The 21,156-nt window shown below is 40.4% G+C and overlaps 1 protein-coding gene across 11 annotated transcripts in view; it reads right to left on the reverse strand.

Annotated features, from left to right (window-relative positions):
• Positions 1-20,688, reverse strand: part of LOC131222347 (protein PIN-LIKES 1-like) — a 32,332-nt gene extending 11,644 nt beyond the window's left edge. For 4 of the 11 annotated variants that reach the window (XM_058217388.1, XM_058217384.1, XM_058217387.1 and 1 more), the window contains exons 1-3: positions 19,294-20,326; positions 12,541-12,721; positions 11,690-11,769 (exon numbers count right to left, since the gene is read on the reverse strand). In XM_058217388.1, coding sequence (XP_058073371.1) covers positions 11,690-11,769; positions 12,541-12,675 — 215 coding nt within the window. In that variant the 5' untranslated portion in view covers positions 12,676-12,721; positions 19,294-20,326. The other 7 variants (XM_058217380.1, XM_058217383.1, XM_058217381.1 and 4 more) reach the window with 7 other exon arrangements.
• Positions 20,689-21,156: the final 468 nt, after the last annotated feature.

Below are 21,156 nucleotides of genomic sequence, written 5' to 3' on the forward strand. Positions count from 1 at the left end.
AGATGTCACACTCTATAGCTGTTGTGCAGATGTACACGTGTGCACACATGTGGGCTAATATGCCCATGTACACGTTGGCTGATGTCCACATGTGTACACATGTTGGCTGATGTCCACATTCTGTACACGTGTTGATGTCCACATTTTGTACACACGTTGACTAATGTGCTACATACAAACTGCCAGCAATATAGATGTCGTATTGTAGTACACCACAAATATATTGCTCCTGTATTACTCTATGAGAGAAGCTGATTGGGTGGTGTACATAATAGTTGTTGTGCACGTGGGAAGCTGATTGGCTGATATACATCAAACCAGCCAAATAGCTGTTGTACATGTGGGTCTGATCACGAGATGTGTTGTATCCAAACCGTCCATCCATATGGCAAGCTTGGTATAAGGATGTACAGCATGGTTGCCCCTAACACACAAACCATTTTACATATAAGTTATGGTGGGGGCCCACAAGATTAGATGTTTTACGCTATGCGTGAAACGTGTTACAGTAGATTCGACCCTCTATGTGATCATCTATAGTTGAATGAGGCACACAAGTACATGAGTTAGCTACTGTACACGTGTTAGCTACTGTACACGTATGTACACATGTTGGCTATACACATGTTGTTTTGTGCAAAACATCAGCCGCACATGTGGGCATAGTTGACGTATTGTATTATAACACATGTGGGTATGTACATCAGCTGCACATGTGGATCTGATCCGTATATAACACAGATCTCATCACAAGATATGTGTTGAATCTGAACCGTCCATCCATCTAATGAGCTTGGATTTATGCTGGAGAAGAAAAATAAGCACTTGGTCAATGTGCAAGTGTACGCGTGTGTTCTCATGTCGACTGAAGTACACGTATATATCACATATCTTACTAGTGCCTCTCAAATTCAAATGCCTACCTGCTGTGTGAAGCAGATTGGCTCATGTACATCTCACGCGTTGGATGATAGTATAATGTACATCTGTAAAGCTGCAGTGCACGTGTTGGTTGCACATGTTGGTTGGTTGCACGTGATTGGCTGATGTACATGTACAGCAACTATGTTTTAGTTTTGCCAATTCCACATGTGTAGATCTATTGAAAAATGAGTGCACATATATGATGAATTCATGCTTAATCTACAAAACAATTGTGTGGCCCACATTCAGATATGTTGCAACCTAAATGTGATATCCTTTTTAAAAAATAAAAATAAATAAATAAATTTGATCATATATATTTCTTATGAGATGATGGACACATATCAAGAATGTTGTTTCTTTTATTATATCTTCTTCACTGTTGATCTAAAGCTTATTAGTAATCGAAACGATCATCAACTATGATGATCAATGTTGATGAAATGATCCATCATCAACAATGATCATTATCGGTAATGATCAGATCCATCACTAATAGTCATGATCACAGGTGAAGATTGTACTCTCTCTAAATCTAAGCACTTAATTTTTCCTTTCTGATGATGATGTTAATATGCATGAAAATATTCGGCTTGATGTGTTTAGATCTAAGCCCCCTTATTTTTTATTGAAAAATATAGAAAAACTTAGTACTTAGATACTCCCTATACACAAATAAAGGTCGTGCATAACCTGAGTGGGAGTTTATTCTCCTCCACCAAATGATGCATGCAACCATGTAATGGAAGGTTGTACATTATATATAAATTTACTCTTATAAAAGCATTAAATCTCATCTTAATTAGAGAACTTGATTGTTCTACACCGCCCATTCGGGTATGTGGACTTTCAGATCTCATTAAGATGTGTTAACTGCTTTTATACTTTGAAATTTTATATAACACGTAGAAATGCTGATGATTAGTGATCAATACCTTAGATCATAGCTAAGTAGTGATACTCATGCAATGTAGAGATGGCCACCAAAGCGTTAATCGCTAAACAGCTAAAAGGACAACATTTCGACGGCAACAACTACGAAGACTGGTCCCGCGCAGTGCGATGCCTTCTGGACGAGGACGACATATCTCACACACTCGATATAGTTCAAGAGGAACCCATCCTGGCTGAAAACGGGAATTTACAAGAACATAGGGTTGCGATGACTCGCTATAATAAGTGGCGAAAACAAAATCGTTCAGCCCGTAATGTCCTTCTTAGCACTATGCACGAAGAACTCATACCTACGTATGAAGTGCATGAAACCGCTAAGGGAATCTGGGAAGCACTGATAGATGCCTATGCGCAGAAGTTAGATGCGAGAGTTAGGGCAATGGAATTGGAATTCCAGGAGTACAGGATGCCTGTCGGCTGCCCCATCAAAGATCATATTCGTAAGATGGAGCAAATGATAGGTGTCTTTAGGAATGTTGGGTGCAAATTGACTTAAAATCAGAAGATTATAGCCATGCACCATTCCTTGCCTAAATCTTGGGCCCAAATCAAAAGAATTCTGAACCATACTGATTCTATCACTACGTTCAGAGACTTTTGTGGCCACTTGGTACGTAAGGTTGAAATGAATGTAATTCAGCCAGGTTCGGCCAAGGCCTTTGTAGCAGAGACCTATAAGCGAAAAGCTAACAATAAACGGTTCAAAGCTTGCAAGAAGGCGAAGAAGAATAATCAAGAACAGAAGACCACAACACCTCCTCCAAATCTCAAGAAGGGGAATGGAAAGAAGAAGCAGAAAAAGATAAAAATAATCTGCTTTGTCTGTGAAAATTTCGGCCATTATGCTCAGCAGTGTGCCCACAAAAAGACGGTAATTTCTCAGTCACAAGATACTTTCTATGTAGGTGTTTGTTCTGAAATCCTTTCCGTTGATACTATATCTAACGAGTGGATTTTGGATTCAGGCGCAACAAAGCACGTGACATAGAGTCATCGAGGACTTAAGGAATTCCAGCCTGTAGCCAAAGGGAGTTACAAGCTGTACATGGGCAATAACGCTGTTGAAGACGTACTAGGGATTGGCGTTCACCATCTCCGTACGCGCATAGGGCAAACAATAATCCTTCGTGATACTCTTTTTGCACCGGGGATACGTCGGAATTTAATTTCTGTTTCTAGGTTATTATTTGATGGTTTTGATATTCGATTTTCCGGGACTAGAGTTTCTTTGAGACAGAATAACCTCATCTTTGCATGGGGAAATTTAATTTCAGATTTATTTATTCTAGACCTAGATTGTGATAATGCCCCTCTTGCTTTATCTGCTGTGTCGAATAAAAATGTAGTATCTGAATCTCAAAAATGGCACGCGAGGTTAGGTCACATCGAAAAGGATCGTATGACAAGACTAGTATGTTCTGGTCTGTTAGACTCCTTATCTAAAGTTGATTTGCCATTTTGTGAACATTGTGTGTCCGGGAAGACATCGAAGAAGCCATTTCCCAAAGCGGCTAGGTCTAAGGGCACACTAGAGATAATCCATTCAGATATCTATGGACCCTTTAATGTACATGCCAGAAACGGATGTCAATACTTTGTCACTTTCATTAACGATTACTCGCGCTATGGATATGTGTATCTCATCTCACACAAATCTGAGGCTTTTGATTGTTTTCTTAAATATAAAGCTGAGGTAGAAAATCAGCTTGAGAAAAAGATTAAAACCCTTCGATCTGATAGAGGTGGCGAGTATACATCTGAAACGTTTAAATCATACTGTGAAAACGTTGGAATTGTTCGGCAGTACACGATGGCTTACACTCCACAACAAAACGGTGTTGTAGAGAGAAGGAATAGGACACTATTGGACATGGTTAGATCAATGATGGCACAAACCAATCTCTCTACCACATTTTGGGGAGGCGCACTGTTAACAGCCGTCTACGTCCTTAATAGAGTCCTATCCAAAACCATTCCTAAGACTCCATATGAGATGTGGTCTGGGAGGACTCCTTCTTTAGCCAACCTACGCCCTTGGGGATCTTTGGGATATGTTTTGCTACCTACTCAACATAGAGGTAAACTTGATAGTAAAACCATTGAATGCGTGTTCATTAGGTACCCTATGCATTCAAAGGGATATGTTCTAATTATAAGGACCATGGGCGATGGATTGAGATAGAATCCCGAGATGTGACCTTCATTAAAGATAGATACCCAAGCCGAATGAAGCAAAAGGTTCCAATAGAACTTTTTGAAATACCCGATGTATCTCAGGAGAGTGGGAGTTCTGCTCCTCAAGATGAAGATGCTCCTATAGTTCACCAGGACAGTGGAAGGACATCTCAGCAAAGCTCCTGAATTACGTCGAAGTGAAAGAGAATTGATTCCCCGAAGATACTTCGATATTAAGGGGCAAACATTCTTTTGCGTTGCAGTTGATGATAATGAACCTGATTCATATCAGGATACATTATTATCTTCTAACTCGGCCGATTGGGTAACTGCTATGGACAAAGAGATCGCTTCCATGGAGAAGAATAAAGTCTGGGAACTTGTTGATCTGCCTTTCAATCGCAAAGCGATAGGTAATAAATGGGTACTTAAGATCAAAAGAAAGGCAGATGGTATACTGGACAAGTATAAAGCACGACAAGTTGCTAAAGGTTTTACACAACAAGAAGGCATTGATTACGAGGAGACCTTTTCACCTGTTGCAAAGTTCTCCTCAATCCGCATGATCTTGTCTATTGTCGCAAGTTTAAACTTAGAGTTATATCAGATGGATGTAAAGACTACATTCTTAAATGGTGACTTGGATGAAAAGATATACATGCAACAGCCCATGGGTTATGTAGACAAAAAGCATCTAAAGAAAGTCTGCAAGTTGTTAAAATCTATCTATGGGCTGAAGCAATCTTCAAGACAGTGGTACATGAGGTTCCACTTAGCCATCACCACTTTTGGATTCACGATGAGTGAAGAAGATCATTGTGTATACATGAAACGGTCTGGAAGATCTTTTCTGATACTATCTGTATATGTAGACGATATCCTGTTAGCTGGTAATGACATGTAATTGTTAATATTGACTAAAGATTGGCTATTCTCGAACTTTGAGATGAAAGACCTCGGTGAAGCCAACTTTATTCTTGGGGTAAAAATCATCAAGGATCGCCCTAAGAAATTTTTAGGCTTGTCTCAAGCAACCTATATACAAAAGATCTTAAAGCGGTTCAGGATGAAAAATTCAAAAGCTGTTGAAACCCCAATGGATAAAGCTACCAAGCTAGACAGGAAATCGTGTCCCCAGACTGAAGTCGAGAAATTGGCTATGTCCTCAGTACCTTATGCAAGTGCAGTAGGGAGCTTAATGTATGCTATTCTTTGCACCAGACCGGATATTAGCTATGCAGTTGGCATAGTCAGCCGTTATCAGAGTAACCAGGGATAGTCTCATTGGCAAGCCATCAAACGTATATTCCGCTATCTTAGAGGAACAAAAGACCTAATGTTGTGTTATGAAGGCACAAGCCTCGAGCTCAAAGGATATTCAGATGCTGCTTGGGGTAATGACGCAGACGAGGAAAAATCTACTTCAGGATATGTATTCCTACTCGGAGGAGGAGCTATCTCATGGTCGAGTAAGAAACAGACATCCACAGCTCTTTCATCTATGGATGCCGAGTACATTGCATGTTGTGCTGCAATTTAGACGTGTGTATGGGTTCGCAGATTTCTATTGAGTCTGGGTATTGTACCGAGTGTTCGTCAGCCTATATCGCTGAAGATAGACAATACTTCTGCCATTGACTTGGCAAAGGACCCTAAACACCACCAGAAATCTAAGCACATTGAGATCAAGTATCATTACGTCCGTGATCAAGTGAGAGATAAGAAGGTCGCCCTCAGCTACATTCCTACTAAGGAGATGATGGCTGATCCCATGACGAAACCTATACCTAGAGATCTATTTCAGGTTCACGTCAGGAAGATGGGATTGAGGAAAGCTTGACTGATGTACTTGTTTTGTAGTACCTTTGATCTTTCATTAATGAATATTATATTCCTTTTTATTCAGTATTGAACACTAATATAACTAGGTATGAAGATCATCAGCATTTACCTTGAAATCATGTAGGATTTCTATTTTTTGTCGGCAGGCCGGTCACCCACTCGCACGGGTTGACCAACCTTGAATGTATAAGAGAGGTACATTTGGGGCTATGTTTATACATTGAGGTATGAACTTCCCTTTATTGTGAATAATAAAGGATGAGGATATAAGTGAGTCGTATCCGCCTACAATCTTATAAAGATTGAAGATTAGACTGATAAAGTCGAATAACATAATCGCACCATTCCGTTACATGCGATCAATGTTATGGCCTGAAATTAAAGCCAGGTTATGAGGTTATGAGATGAGTCGTACCTTATGTAGAATGACCTGCGTATTGTAGACCCGACATTCACCTAGTATTGTCTACTTTACGACGTGGATTGTAGCCACGTGCTGGGACCTATTACCTACAGATTGCTTTGATTCGATCTAATCATTGCAACGTGCGAGTAGCCAGTCCCATAGGTGACTCTTTGTGTCCTTAGCTACCCTCCTCTTGTGTATATGAGGATGAGATTGAGTGTTGCTACTTTAGTGTACTATGACGAAAGGTCCTTGATTGGCCAGACTCAGTTACGCTAGGAAAGCAGCTTGATTAATTTCAAATTACACATCTACGTGGGGAAGATCTCGTGACAGCTACACCAAGTTTCTTGAACTATAAATACGCACTTAAAGATTTATCCGCCTGCAGTATCGAGTTATTTTTATTAGACTTTTGCAAACAGTATTTTTCTTAAAAAACATATATATATAAGTATTGCTTTGAATTGGTTTTATTCGAAGTTTGTGAAAAATCAAGTTTTCATAATAACTCGATAAGTTGGATAAGTGCGTATGTTGGCCGAGTACTCCAGGTCGGGAGTTAACTCCATCCGGTGTGGTCATGCGGACTAGGACAGGCATTGCAAAGCTTGGGTTATTGAGTACTAGTCAGGTGGTCACTTAGTACTTAAGCACCTGTGAGAAGATTATGGTGATCCAGCTGGTCCCACGCCTCTGATTCTTTTGATCGTGATGTTTGTTTTTTTTATTGTTATTAGGCAAGTTAGATGTACAAATCTTTTGTGCCTATCCCACAATGTGATTGAGTGGGAGATGTTGGACGTAGGCCAGTGGGGCCCACTGGTAAGCAATCACTAGTGGGTGGGTCCCACATGTTTAGGCTTTCTCCGGCCTTCTTTTCCATTCGGTTGAGATTTCAAATTCAACTTTAAATTTGAAATATGATAAGAGATAGGGATTTGACCAGATAATATGGTTTCATCCTATCTCATCCGATCTCTCCCTCCTTTCCTATAAAAAGGGATGCGTTCTCTCTCTCGCCTTCAACAATCATAAGAAATACCGAGAGTATACAGAGAGATATAGTGTGCACGGTAGTCTGTCCATCTTAGCTTGTCCTTGGGACGATCTGATCCATAGATCGCAATCCGGGGCCACTATATACCGTAGGATCAGAGGTGTGAATAGTTCCATCTGCTCCAGTAGTAGATAGGCGGGCCGTTGGAGCACCGTTCTTCTGCCTTGTGAGGATTCCAAACTTCGTGTAGACCGTCAGATCTTGAGGGCTCACCTTCCGCGCTTCCCAACATTGAGGACTAGTAATTCCTCTTCACGCACATCTAATAAATGAAATATGTTTGAGGTGATAAAATGTGCTCATGCATTATTAAGACCATGTTCACCAGCTTACCATCAACATCGTCAGCTTGGGGGAGTGAAGATGCTCGTCCTCCCGATTGCATGGTTGATTTGACTGGGCCACCATGTTTCCATGTCTTGACTCCCCAATTCAATCCCATTGTTGTAATTGTTGATCTATCTTACTGTGCATATCATGCACTCAACAATCGTATCAATGCAGGCATCATTGGTGGACTCAAATTCAGGAAGAAGATGACCCTTGCCATAGCCAAGTTGTGCCGCAACCATAGCTGGGCCCAGCTAGGTGTTGGCCACAGCTGCATTGTGCACCGAACAAAAACATGTGGAAATATCTGAGCTATAAATGCACACACATGACATAAATTTTCATACTTTGATATAGGATCAAATATAAAATACAGCTTGGATATAGGATAAATACAGCTCATGTCACTCAGGTGAAAGACATCAATCTAGCTGTGGGGATTCATTTAAAGGGCAGAGTATTAATCGGACACACATTGCATAAGGTGAGTTTGGAGTGCTGTGCAGAACTAACTACTTGTAACACCTCGGAAAAATCCATACAAAGACCCGAGTACCACCTCAAGCAGAAATCACTTAGGACCGAATCCTTTAGAAATTAGACAAAGTTAACTAAGTGCTAAACTAGATTAGCTGAAAATTAGCACTAATCACTTTAAATATGATCTGCAAGACCCAAAACTTGTAGAATCATTAACGCTACATTACCCTGAAATCTAGGATCAATCTCTAAACCCAGTTGCTCTCAGGAGCGTCTTGAAACTCCGTATCGGACCTGGACCGCACGTCGAAAGTCCGATTACCCCGAACCTATACGGGTATGACCGCCTTGTTGGACTTGACAACCATCTCGGAAATCAAGTCCTAATAATACCCCGAAACGCATAACTTGAGCCCGGAGCGAAGGGTGTGAGAAACGCGAATATTTTTAGGAAATGAACTGAAACTTAAGTGAATTGAGTCGGTTCGCTTGTAGGCCAAATCTAAGGATCTGACCGTCAGGATCTGACCCAATTACACCCTCGGATCAAGAAAAATTTCCAACACAGGTCAGTGTGCTTGTGACCCTGATCGAGCACCGGTGACCGTTGAACTGAAACTGGTTCGCCACTGTCGATCTGCAAACCTGATCGGACTGAAAACTTCGCCTGACCTACATCCATGGTCAGGGAGCTTAAGTCCGACCGCATTCAGCAAAGGGGCCTCCAGAAGTGCTCCGTTGGATCAGAATAGACACTATTTGGCTGTAACCTAAGTATACCTTGGCCCTGGGGCCATTCCCATCACTTCTGAGCCTATATAAGGGTCTTAAACCCACCTCTCTCTCCCATACGAATTTCTAAACCCTAGGAAGAGGAGAGAGAGAAAAAGAGAAGGAAAGAGAGAGAAAGTGAGAGAGAAAGTGGGAGATCGTTCTTGGAATTCAATCCCACCGCACCACGTACCTAACTGCCACTTCTATATCATTATTCCAGCGATTCCGATGCCGTTCTTAGGTAAGAAAAGCCTAACCCTAATTTGTTTTAGGGTTTCAAATAGTGTAAGTGATGAAATAGCTAACCTATTTCATAATGTAGGTTGTCGTTGTGCCGTAAACAAAGACTCGGTATACAAACTGAGTTCGATACTTGTTTACCGGCGAAAGGTGCGGACTATAAATATTTAGGTTATGGTTTTCAAGGCTTTCAATGTCGGTTAATGATTTATAACTGATTTGGATGCCATTTCACATGCTAAATGCGATGTTTCCTTCGCTTTACAGATATATATGAACTATGTTAAATATGGTGTATCCCATGTGTAAGTTGAAACGATTGCATGCGTATAGAATTTGAATTTGTGCTTGACATGATTATCTGTCATGGATATAGGGTTGTTATACGTGCGACAACCCCTTGGCAAAAAGACTTGTCCTAATACATGTTATGGCCAACATACGTCATGTATGTTATAGTGTGTAGTCTAAGTGTTTGTTGAAATGACTGTATGAATATGGATTTATGATTTGCGCCTACCATGTGTATTGAATGCAAGAACATGATTGATGTGTATTAGACAACTCCTCGGTGAAAGGATTTGTCCTATTGTATGTTGAAATCAACATACATCATGTATGTTGGAATAGGTAGCCTAAGTGTTTGTACAAATGTCCGAACGAGCAAGTAGTTGGTAAATTGTACTTTATAGGGGTGTTGAGATAATATTCTCAACTACCTTAACTATGTGTATGATTCCCTCCATGCAACTTATATTATATTGTCTGTTTTACTTATGGAATGCATATGTGTGAATTCATGTTTATGTTGTATTTCATACAATGCCCAAATGGTTGTAGGATTTGAATTACTTGATCATTACTGCTTTGACTATCTCATATGATTACGTATTGGAATCGAGCGTGGTTGGGACTATGATATAGTCCAGGCAATTGGTAACCGGTCTTGTTTTGGTGGCTGAGGTTACTTCGCCACACGAGACGTGGCCGATGAATCCGAGCCGTACTTTGGTTGTCGGCAGTGGTTACGCCACACGGAGTGCTTACGCACTTCATGTCCATTAACTCAATGTGCACTCGTACCAGTCGAGCTCGTCAAGTAACCCGATTGACCCAATGTATGTTCACCATGTATGGATGCTACTGCTTGAATCTAAGGTACCAAGCTTACCAGTGAGAAGCCCCGTTAACCCTGGTACCTCGATCCGCTAAGACTCATGAGCCAAACATGGTAGTATGGGACACCGTGGTCGAGCTGTCGGCCTACGCCGGGGTGACGAGCCCACCCGTAGTGACCAGTGAACAACCTAAGCACGTAAGCCGAATACGGTAGTATGGGACATTGTATTCGAGCTATTGGCCTACGACTAGGTGACGAGCCACTCATAGTGACCTCGAGCATACTTTGAGCATGCATTGAGGCGACGAGCCTTTCCGTAGTAACTAGAGTATAAGCTAGGCTTGCATCGAGGTGACGGGACCTTTGTAGCGGCCTGGAACCGTAATATCGTATGAGACTAGCTAGGACTGACTACCCTAAAATGGATCATTGTTTGGGCAAATGATACAAGGGAGGTACCTTGGCTTCCCAACACTGCTGTATGAATCAATCTAAATAAGTATTGGCTAACATGAGCATGCACCGCACTGCATGTGCTTTGGCGAGGAAGAGCACTTTCGGGAGGTTGTCATGCGCGCAGTGATATGAAGACGTTGAGGGAGTGTAGGCGAGGGCATGCATCATTATCGCATATCATTCTTGCATTAACAAGAGTATTTAGGACTTGAATGTTGTACTGTTTTATCATTACTGCTTAATTGAATTGATAACATGTTAACCTTTGCCTTATAGCTCCACTGAGTTGATCACTCACTCCCACGTTCTGGGACGGTGTTTTAAACACCCACCAGACTCTGTTGTAGTTTCAGAGGATGACTCGACTTACGAGGTGGAGCCAGACTTCGCGGATGATGAGGAGGCGTTCTCCTATATGCAGCTGGCAGGCGGGTTTATGTAGGCCTGGATTTGAGTAGACGGGGCTACAGGAGCATGGATGGATGACATGACACTTCATTATTTTGTTTATTTTGAAAATACACTTGTAATTACTTAACTTAGTAACGTTCATACTCTGGAGACTTACACTCACTTATACGATCTATATACATATCACAATCTTCTGCTTGTGTTATTTAAATGCCTTTGGAGTATGACATGCTGTTTTAGCTTAATCCCACTCATGTTTAATGCACTAATATGGACAACATTAAATCATCATTTTCTATGTTGCATAAGTGATGCGTTGGAACTCGGGAGTTGAGTCTATGCTCGACCCCCGATTTTCAGGGCGTTACACTACTCGGTGCAAAATATGTAAATACAAATAGTTAAATATACACTCAATTTCATCTGTCAGCCTTTCACATGAAAAAGTAAGAATCACAACAATTCTTGTCATAATAACATAGACCCAAAACTATAACCAATACAGTAAGGAACTCACAACGAAACCACACTTTTAAATGTGATCGTTCTTGATAGGTTGGTACACACAAGAGCTGGGTTAAATACAAAATACACCACCTGTTCACAAAGAAAGTGCTCAAGTTAGCTTAGAGAAATGTGTGATGAGAATTTTCAATTAAAAACAAAAATACAAACATATAAAGGAATAAGAATATGGAAGTAGAAACCAGAGCCTTGCTTGATGTTCTTCGCTATTGTAAAGCATCATCTCAAGGTAGCTGTTCAGAGCAATTCAGATATGATTGTTAATATGCTATCTCATTCAGTAATGAAGCCAGACTCATCAGCTTGGTGCCTTGGGTCTAAAATTAAGGCTCTCATGGTGGAAATGGAACACAGCATTCCCATAGTTTTTCATTAAAGTAACCAGGTAGACTATCGTCTTGACAATCACGGAGGTGTGGCTCCCCCTCTGCTTTACTTGTACCTTTTCTCTCTGATCAATAAATAATCGGTGGTAACATCCACCTTCTTGAAAAAAAAATTAAAGAAAGAAAGAAAAAGAAAAGAAGGGAGAGAGAGAGAGAGAGAGAGAGAGAGAGAGAGAGAGAGAGAGAGATGTCTAGTTTCAATTGTGGGTTTGAATAAGGGGCCTATCTAAAAAATCACTTTCATAATTTTTTGGTGAATAAATTCAATTGAATTGAATAGTATTACAGAATAAAATGGCATCTTAACATTCACACGGCGATTTTATTCTGTCCACGTCGGTCTCTAGTTCTATGTTTAACAACTATGAGCACAAAAATATGATAACTGCAGACATGAACGACGAGAAATCATAAGCTTGAAAGAAAGATAAACTACAAGATCTTGTAAACAACTCACATTGTTCAAATGCTTCCTTGCATCTTCCCCTAAAATATCTATACGATCTGTTGCAAGAAAAGAGCCAACAGCAGTCACCAGAAGCACTTTCAGAACTGGAACTGACGCAGCAATGAAAAGATCCTGAAGCCCCATACTGGAATTCCTGAAAGTTCACACGATCTTCCTCCTGCTGTATTCACTGAATAAGTGCACGTGCATTAGCTTCTCCTCATCTGAAATTTTATGTAAAAGTTCAAAACTAGATATGGATTTTCATCAAATCAAAATGGAATATTCTATGAAACCAAGAAGAAGTTCAAGGTTGTGGAAGAATAAAATGAAATTTCCCAGCTAAGGGATTCCATGGATTTCAAATATCCCATGTCCCACAAAAAAAATTTCCTCAGGCTGCATTTGACTCATGCCCATTTCAGGAGTGGAGGAAGATAAATTGAAATTTGGATTTTCTAATCCCCGTAGAATTTCTGAAAATCACGAAATGAGTCTCTTTTCTGTCACATTGAAAAGACAGAACTCTACCATATCCTCATAGGTACTTTTTTATGATTTTTAAGAAACACTTGTAATAGTAGAAATCAAGCATTATTCTTCTTGCAGCCTGAGCCAAACACGCCCTTAAAAATCTTTTAGAATATTCCTCCCCTCATTCCTCTCTTCTTCACATAAAGAACACCCATCATTTCTTTTCTTTGTAAAATCTCATGTAAATTTTTTTAACTAGAAATAGGTATTCCAAAATCCTTTTTTAATATATATAATTTTTTTTTTTTTTTGGCACTATGTATGGGAAGAAAGTTGGAGTTTTTTTTAGCAAGTAATCCCTACAAAAAAAAAAAAAAAAACTAAAAAACTTCCATGCGTTGATGATTCAGAGTGCCAAATGAAAAAATAGGGAAAACATTCATATCAACTTCTTTCCACTGAAAACAAGAAATGGGTTTCATTATTCAAAACGCATTTTCCCAAAAACTCCATGGCGCCATAGCAGAATAAGACATTACTGTCTATACCATAGCTCCCTTTCAAAATCCTCCTCTTCTCTTCTTTAGAGACACATTCCTATCGACTTTTTCTCATGCAAAACCTCATCTCAAAACTAGAACTGTACTAAAATCAAAATGGGTTTTCTCCATTATAGATTGTTGTAGTAATAACACCAATTTGCAGGAGCAGAACACCATACAACCATCTAAATCAAAATGCCCTTTAAAATTTCAAAACCATCTTCCTCTCTTCTCTCATTTTATTCCACATAAAAAACAGAGATCTCATGCAAGAATTTGAAACACCAAATGGGTTTTTTTCTTCTTTTCTTCTTCCTACTATTAGAGATGATTCCAGCATTCAAAGCAAGAAACAGACATTACACGATACAATGAGACTTCCCAATCTTCTCCTAGGCATTCAAACCAACCTCTGGATGCAAAATCAAAGTATCCAACATAAAAGAACCAAAGCCCAAACTTGGTTTTCATCAAATTGAAGTGGGTTTTGCAGTCAAACATCACTGAGAAATGGAGAAAAAACATAAAAGTAAAAAAAGCTAGCAACAGAATAACTAGAAATGGGCTAAAATCGAAATGGGTCTTCTCCATTACAGATTTCTGAGGTACTAACACCAATTTGCAGGAGCAGAACAGCACATAACCACCCAAATCACAATCCCCTTTAAAATCTTAAAACCATCTTCCTCTCCTCTCCTTTTATTCTACGCCAAAAACAAAGATCCCATGCAATAATTCGAAACACCAAATGGGTTTTTCTCTTCCTTTCTTTCTTCTATCAGAGATGATTCCAGCATTCAAAGCAAGAAACAGATATTACACGATACAATGAGACTTCCCAATCATCCTGTAGGCATTCAAATGAACCTCTAAATGCAAAATCAAAGTATCCAACGTAAAAGAATCAAAACCCAAACTTGGTTTTCATCAAATCGAAATGGGTTTTGTAATCAAACATCACTGGGATTTTTTATTTTTTATTTTTATAAAAGCTAGCAGCAGAATAACAGAGAGATACATTCTATCTACTACTTCCCATGCAAAACCTTATCTCAAAACTAGAACTGTGCTAAAATCGAAATGAGTTTTCTCCATACAAATTATTGAAGTAATAACACCAATTTGCAGGAGCAGAACAACATATAACCATCTAAATCAAATCCCCTTTAAAATCTTAAAACCATCTTCTCTCATTTTTATTCCGCATAAAAACAAAGATTGTTTTTTGAAAGGTGGCAAAAACTTTCATTAAAAAGGAAAAGAAGCGCTGTGGTAGCGCTAAATACAATCGACACGAAAGCAGAAAACAAACAAAAAGACGCAAAAAATTACAACTTGACAATGCATCCCAGACTCGCAGCCCATTCATAGACAAGAAACAATGTTCTCTCTACTAGCGACCTGCTCCTCTCAGCTGCTTTCATTTCAGAAGCACCTTACTTTCACTCTCCCCTAATCATCCACAACCCAGTCAATGAGCACAGTCTCCATAAAATTTTAACTTCCTTGTGAGGAGCAAGCCCATGACAAAGCCTGAAAATGATCTCTGACTTCGAGAGGCATGGTGCAAACTAAATTAAACCTTCAAAAGAAAGCTGGCCATACTCCACATGTGGAAGGGCAATGGATGAAGAAATGATCAATGGATTCAGCAGCAGACATGCACATGAGATGTATATTAGGGATGATCATTGATCGCTTCTGAAGATTGTGGACAGTCAAAACTCATTTTCTTCCTACTAGCCATCCAAAGGCCACAATCTTTGGAAGAGCACCATAATGCCACACCTGACCTGGCTGAGCAACCTTCGCTCCCTTCTTTTGAAGCATGGAGCAGAAAGACGGGACCAAGAACTGGCCTGATTTGTCTTCAACCCAAACCATCCTATCACAATCATCGCTGCATGGGCAAAGAAGATGCAACCAATCCAAAAGAGATAAATTTGGCCACTTCATCATCTCAGAGATTCCAACATGGCGGTGGAACCCAAACGACATATCCGTCACAAACAAAATAGCATCTAGCAACCATGATATTGCAATCCGGCACAAGGCGGGCCAACAGAAGAAACCAGATGTGTGAGGATAAGTCAGCTCTCCAAACATCTTCCCATAAGCGAATCTTCTCCCTGTTACCTAAGCAGAGCCTATCCTTTCCTTGAATTTGGCTTTCAACCTAGATATCCCTTTCCAAACCGCTGATGCTCTGTAAAGAGAGGAACCCTTAGTCCACCAACCCTTCAAGGCACCCATATTTGCTTTCAATTACCTCTCGCCATAGTCCCCTTCTCCAAACCAAACTGCCACCACCATTTTCCCAAAAGCCCCAAGTTCATCAATTCCAAATCTCTAATGCCAACACCACCCTCATCAAAAGATTTGATAGAGTCCCCTTCTCCAAACCAAAGTGCCGCCACCATTTTCCCAAAAGTGCCACGTTCATTAATTCCAAATCTCCAATGCCAGCACCACCCTCATCAAAAGATTTGCAAACCTCACCCCACTCCAAGAGGTGGAAAATTTTCTTCTCTACCATATCCCTCTAAAGAAAATTGCGTCTTAGCCTTCCCGAGTGAGCTAAAACCGACTTCAAACACTTGAAAAGTGACATGAAATAAAAGGGCTAGTTTGACAATGCCACTTTAATGAGAGTAATCTGCCCACTGGGAGACAAATATTGCCCCTTCCAACTTGCCAATTTCCTCACAGTTCTTTTCACCAATCTATCGCATAAATGTTTAGCTGGCTTTGCGACACAAAGGGGAAGCCCCAAATAGGTTGAAAGGAATGAGCCCATCTTGCAACCAAAATATCCTACGAAGCATTCTAATTCCTTTTTCCATATGAACGCCAAGCATCTCGCATTTAGCCATATTAAACTCCTACCTGATAACCACCTCGAAGCACCTTATAATCATGCTCAAATTGTCGACCTTGGACTCATCAGCTTCAAAAAAAAAAAAAAGAGCATTGTCTGCAAACCGGATATGGGAAATCGGAGGACTCGATTTTACTGTCTTGAGACTGTAAAAAAGACCCACCTCTTGAGCTGTAATCAACATCCTAGCCAACGCTTCCGCAATCACCACAAACAAGAACAGAGAGAGAGGACCACCCTGTTTGATACCCCTAGAACTTTTGAAGAAACCTTTAGGAAATCCATTCACCAAGACCGAGAACCTAGCTGACTGATACATACCCTCATCCAATCCCTCTACTTTTCCTCGTAGCCACTTCTATCAAGCATATAATCCAAAAAAATAAAAATAAATAAAATCCACGTGGTCATAGGCCTTTTCAGTGTCCAGCTTCCGAACCACCCCCTTTTGCCCTTTTTTGTGCCTAGAATCAATGTACTAGTGAGCTATGGGAGCAATATCCAAGATATGTCTTCCCTCCACAAATGCTCCTTGATTTTGCAAGATAACACTTCCAAGAACCGCCCAAAACCTGGTCGCAATAGCTTTAGCAAGGATTTTATACAGTCTTCGAATCAGACTAATAGGTTTAAAGTCTCCCAACCTTTCTACTCCTGAAATCTTTGGAATGATTGTAATAAAAGATGCCTCCATTTCTGAAGAAAGACGGCCCCTATCAAAAAAAAAAAAAATCCCGCATAAACTTCATCACATCTCCTTTTAACATATACCAAAACTCTGGAAAAAATGCTAGAGGAAAGCCATCTAGCCCTGGAGCTTTGGAGCTTTATCTCTCTCAAGAGAGAACAAAACTGCTTTTACTTCCTCCTCCGAGAAGGGTCTCTCAAGAGAGCACGAATCCTCTTAAGAAAGACACACGAAGCTCAAGTCATCCAACTTAGGTTTTTTATAATCCTCTGTTTTCAACAGATTTTTGTAAAAGTTAACCACTATTTCACACACCCTATTTTTTCCTCAATCCCCATTCCTTCCACCACAATGCTACTCGCCTTATTGTTTCTAGCCCTGGCAGTAGCAATATTATGAAAGAAGCTAGTGTTTTTATCACCCTCCTTAATCCACGTGGCTCGCAAACGTTGCCTCCATTTAATCTCCTCCTCTCTAAGCCAACCCACATAATCCAAGGGTAACTTAGATCTTAAAATCGTTTTCTTCTAACAAATCATCCCCTTCAGCCTTTGTGTGCAAAACTTGTATGTTGTTTAACATAAAGTATGTTTCAGCCTGCCTCTTCCGAAACACATCCTTTTTCTAAGCCGAAATCTTCTTTTTTAATAGTTTCAATTTCCTACATAAAGAAAATCCCACATAAACATGCACCTCAAAGGAATCCCACCAAGCCTTTACCAACAAAGAAAAACCATCAACCTCTAACCACATTAACTCGAACTTGAACTGTTTGGGGTCCCAATCCTCCTCCACCTCCAAAAAAAAGGGATAATAGTCTGATACTGGCTTAGGCAACATACGTTGAGACTAATAGATTTTGAAGAAAACTAGGAGAAATCACCACACATAACAAAACTCCAGATTGGTGAGGTTTGCATCCTTACAAACCATCAAAGAAAGCAACAATATATATCAACCAAGGAAGAGAATAATGTACAAGAATACCCCTATATAGACATTGCCACCCAACATGGGCCAAGGGAAAAAGAGGAAAAATATAATGTAGACAATAATACAAACAACTGTGAGGACAAACCCCTCTACAATAGCCATTTAGCCATATGGCACAGCCACGTGTGGCATGTGTTGCATGGGCAATCATATATATCTAGCATCCCCCATCAAATTGATGCAGATCATCAACTAGCAGCAGTATGCCAACAAGGAAAGAATGTCATGCAGAAAGCAACGTTTTGGTAAGAATATCCGCAATTTGATCCCAGGACACCACATGAGGAAGAGAAATGATGCCCGATTAATACTTCTCTCAGATAAAGTGGCAGTCAACTTTTATGTGCTTTGTCCTCTCATGAAATACAAGGTTGGAAGCAATCTAAATTGCATTGATGTTATCCAATACGGAGTTTTATTATGGGTGGTGATTTCTCTTGGTTTTCTCCGAAACCAATCATTGTATCTAATGCAGGGGCATTTTCGCATGAGGCTTGAGTGGGGTTGCCCGTGGGATGCAAGGGCACACTCGGGGTGGGCGGCCCGTGCGAGGCAGGTGGCTCGTGTGTAGCGGGCCCCAACCATGTGAGATGGGTGGCTCGTGTGAGCTGGTACCCACGTGAAGTGGGGCCCACGAGAGGGATTCGGCGAGGTCCTAACCCATGCGATGTGGGGCCTGGGCTTTGAGATAAAGGGATTAATTCGCCATGCTCTATCAGTTCGAGCTTTTAGAGCAAGTGGTTAATTATCCTGCATCAAAGTGGTATCAGAGTGGGACATCTCATGTTCGAGACTCCTCACCGAGGGTGACCTTGTGGGATGCAGCCCACGAGGGGGGTTCAGTTGAGGTCCTAACCCATGCAGATGAACGATCGAGAGATGAAAAATGGTCGAATAATGACTTGGATTTTGGACTCGGTTGAGAAATCACTAAACATAACAGAACTCTAGATTGGTAAGGTTTGCATCATTACAAACCCTCAAAGAAAGCAACGATATGCATCAACCAAGGAAGAGAACAATGTACAAAAAGACCCCTATATAGACATAGCCACCCAACATGGGCCAAGTGGTAAAAGAGGAAAAATATAATACAATCAATAATACAAATTAACATAATATAAACGGAGGAAAAATATAATACAGTCAATAATACAAACATAATATAAACAGGTGAGAAGACAAACCCCTCCACCACGGCCATCCAGCCGTACGGCCCAGCCATGTTGATGCAAGTTATCTCCACACTGGGGTGGGGTGGCCCACGAGCTTTGAAGCTTTTGGTCTCCCTGCATCAGGTGGTATCAAAGCAGGAGATCAGTGAACAGAAGATCCACCAATTCATGCTATCCCACCCAATCCAAAAAGGCCCGCATGCTGCTCCACGATCTCATGCAAGAATTTAAAACACCAAATGGGTTTTTCTTTTCCTTTCTTCTTGCTTGTATTAGAGATGATTCCAGCATTCAAAGCAAGAAACAGACATTACACGATACAAACGAGATTTCCCAATCATCCTCTAGGCATTCAAATGAACCTCTTGATGCAAAATCAAAGTATCCAACGTAAAGGAACCAAAACCTGGACTTTGTTTTCATCAAATTGAAATGGGTTTTGCAATCAATGATCACTGAGAAAATTAAATGAGCAAAAGTAGTAGTAATAATAATAGAAAGCTAGCAACAGAATAACAGAGAGACACATTTCCATCAACTAATTCCCATGCAAAACCTCATCTCAAGACTAGAAATGCACTAAAATCGAAATGGGTTTTCTCCATTGCAGATTACTGCAGTAATAACACCAACTTGCAGAAGAAGAACAGTACATAACCATCTAAACCAAAATCCCCTTTAAAATCTTAAAACCATCTTCCTCTCTTCTATCCTTTTATTCTACACCAAAAACAAAGATCTCATTCAATAACTCAAAACACCAAATGTTTTTTTTTTTTTTGTTCTTCCTGCTATTAGAAATGAATATTCCAGCATTTAAAGCAAGAAACAGACGCTACGCAATACATCCAATGATACTCTCCAGGCATTCAAATCAACCTCTCCATGCAAAACCAAAGTACCCCACGTAAAAGAATCAAAACGCGAACTTGGTTTTCATCAAACCGAAATGGGTTTTGAAATCAAATATCACTGAGAAAAATCAAGAAAAAAATCTAAAAAAACTAGCAACAGACTAACAGAAAAGGAGGGGAAAAAAAAAGGAAAAAAAAAGAAAGAAAGGAAAAACCTGCTGGAATTCATGCACAAAAGCTAGAGTAGAAAAGATCTTCTGCATCAGAAAACTCAGTCGAGAATCAACATAAGGAGATGGAAATCCGAAGATAACGATGATATCTTTCTCAGTTCGAGAAAATGCACGAGCTTTCAACAGACAGCGAGAGAACCGAGAGCAAACGGTTGCAGAACAGAGAAGGAGAAGGAACGCGTGACAACAAGCACCTGGGCGCAATTCAGTGGTCGTCGATCGCGTGCATGCGGATTGCACACCGTGTGTAAGATAGCATCAACCGACATTCATGCCTCTGCATGTCCACTTTCGGACTCGAACGGTGGCGTACTTCTCGCGTGGAGATGATAGATAGAGCCAGAAGAACATGATTATGGAAGAGCCATCTCTCAACGTATTACACGTGGCCATTTATCCATGAATCTGAACTGTCCATCTAGTGGGACGCACTATAGCTTTCATTTATCTCTACTTCACGGCCCCTAAAATTAACCCTTAACCGTTTTTCTTAGCACCGTTTATTTGAAGGCCGCTATTTTGCATGGCTAGGATCATCGGATTTACGCGTATCTTGAATCCATCTCGATCCATATAGTGGATCCCACTAGATGGACAGACCTGATTGAAAGATAATTCCAACATTTGTAATTTAGCAGCATCGCTCGACTGTATCATCTCCGCCGTTGATGAATGGCCCATCTACAGTAGGGTCCAACTGACGAACGGTCCGGTGTTATTATGTGTTTGCCTCCCTAATAGGACTATGGTGTGTTTCTGCCAAGTTACTCATCCATACAGGCGGCATA

This window comes from Magnolia sinica, chromosome 13 (assembly GCF_029962835.1).
Source record: "Magnolia sinica isolate HGM2019 chromosome 13, MsV1, whole genome shotgun sequence".
Classification (NCBI taxonomy): domain Eukaryota; kingdom Viridiplantae; phylum Streptophyta; class Magnoliopsida; order Magnoliales; family Magnoliaceae; genus Magnolia; species Magnolia sinica.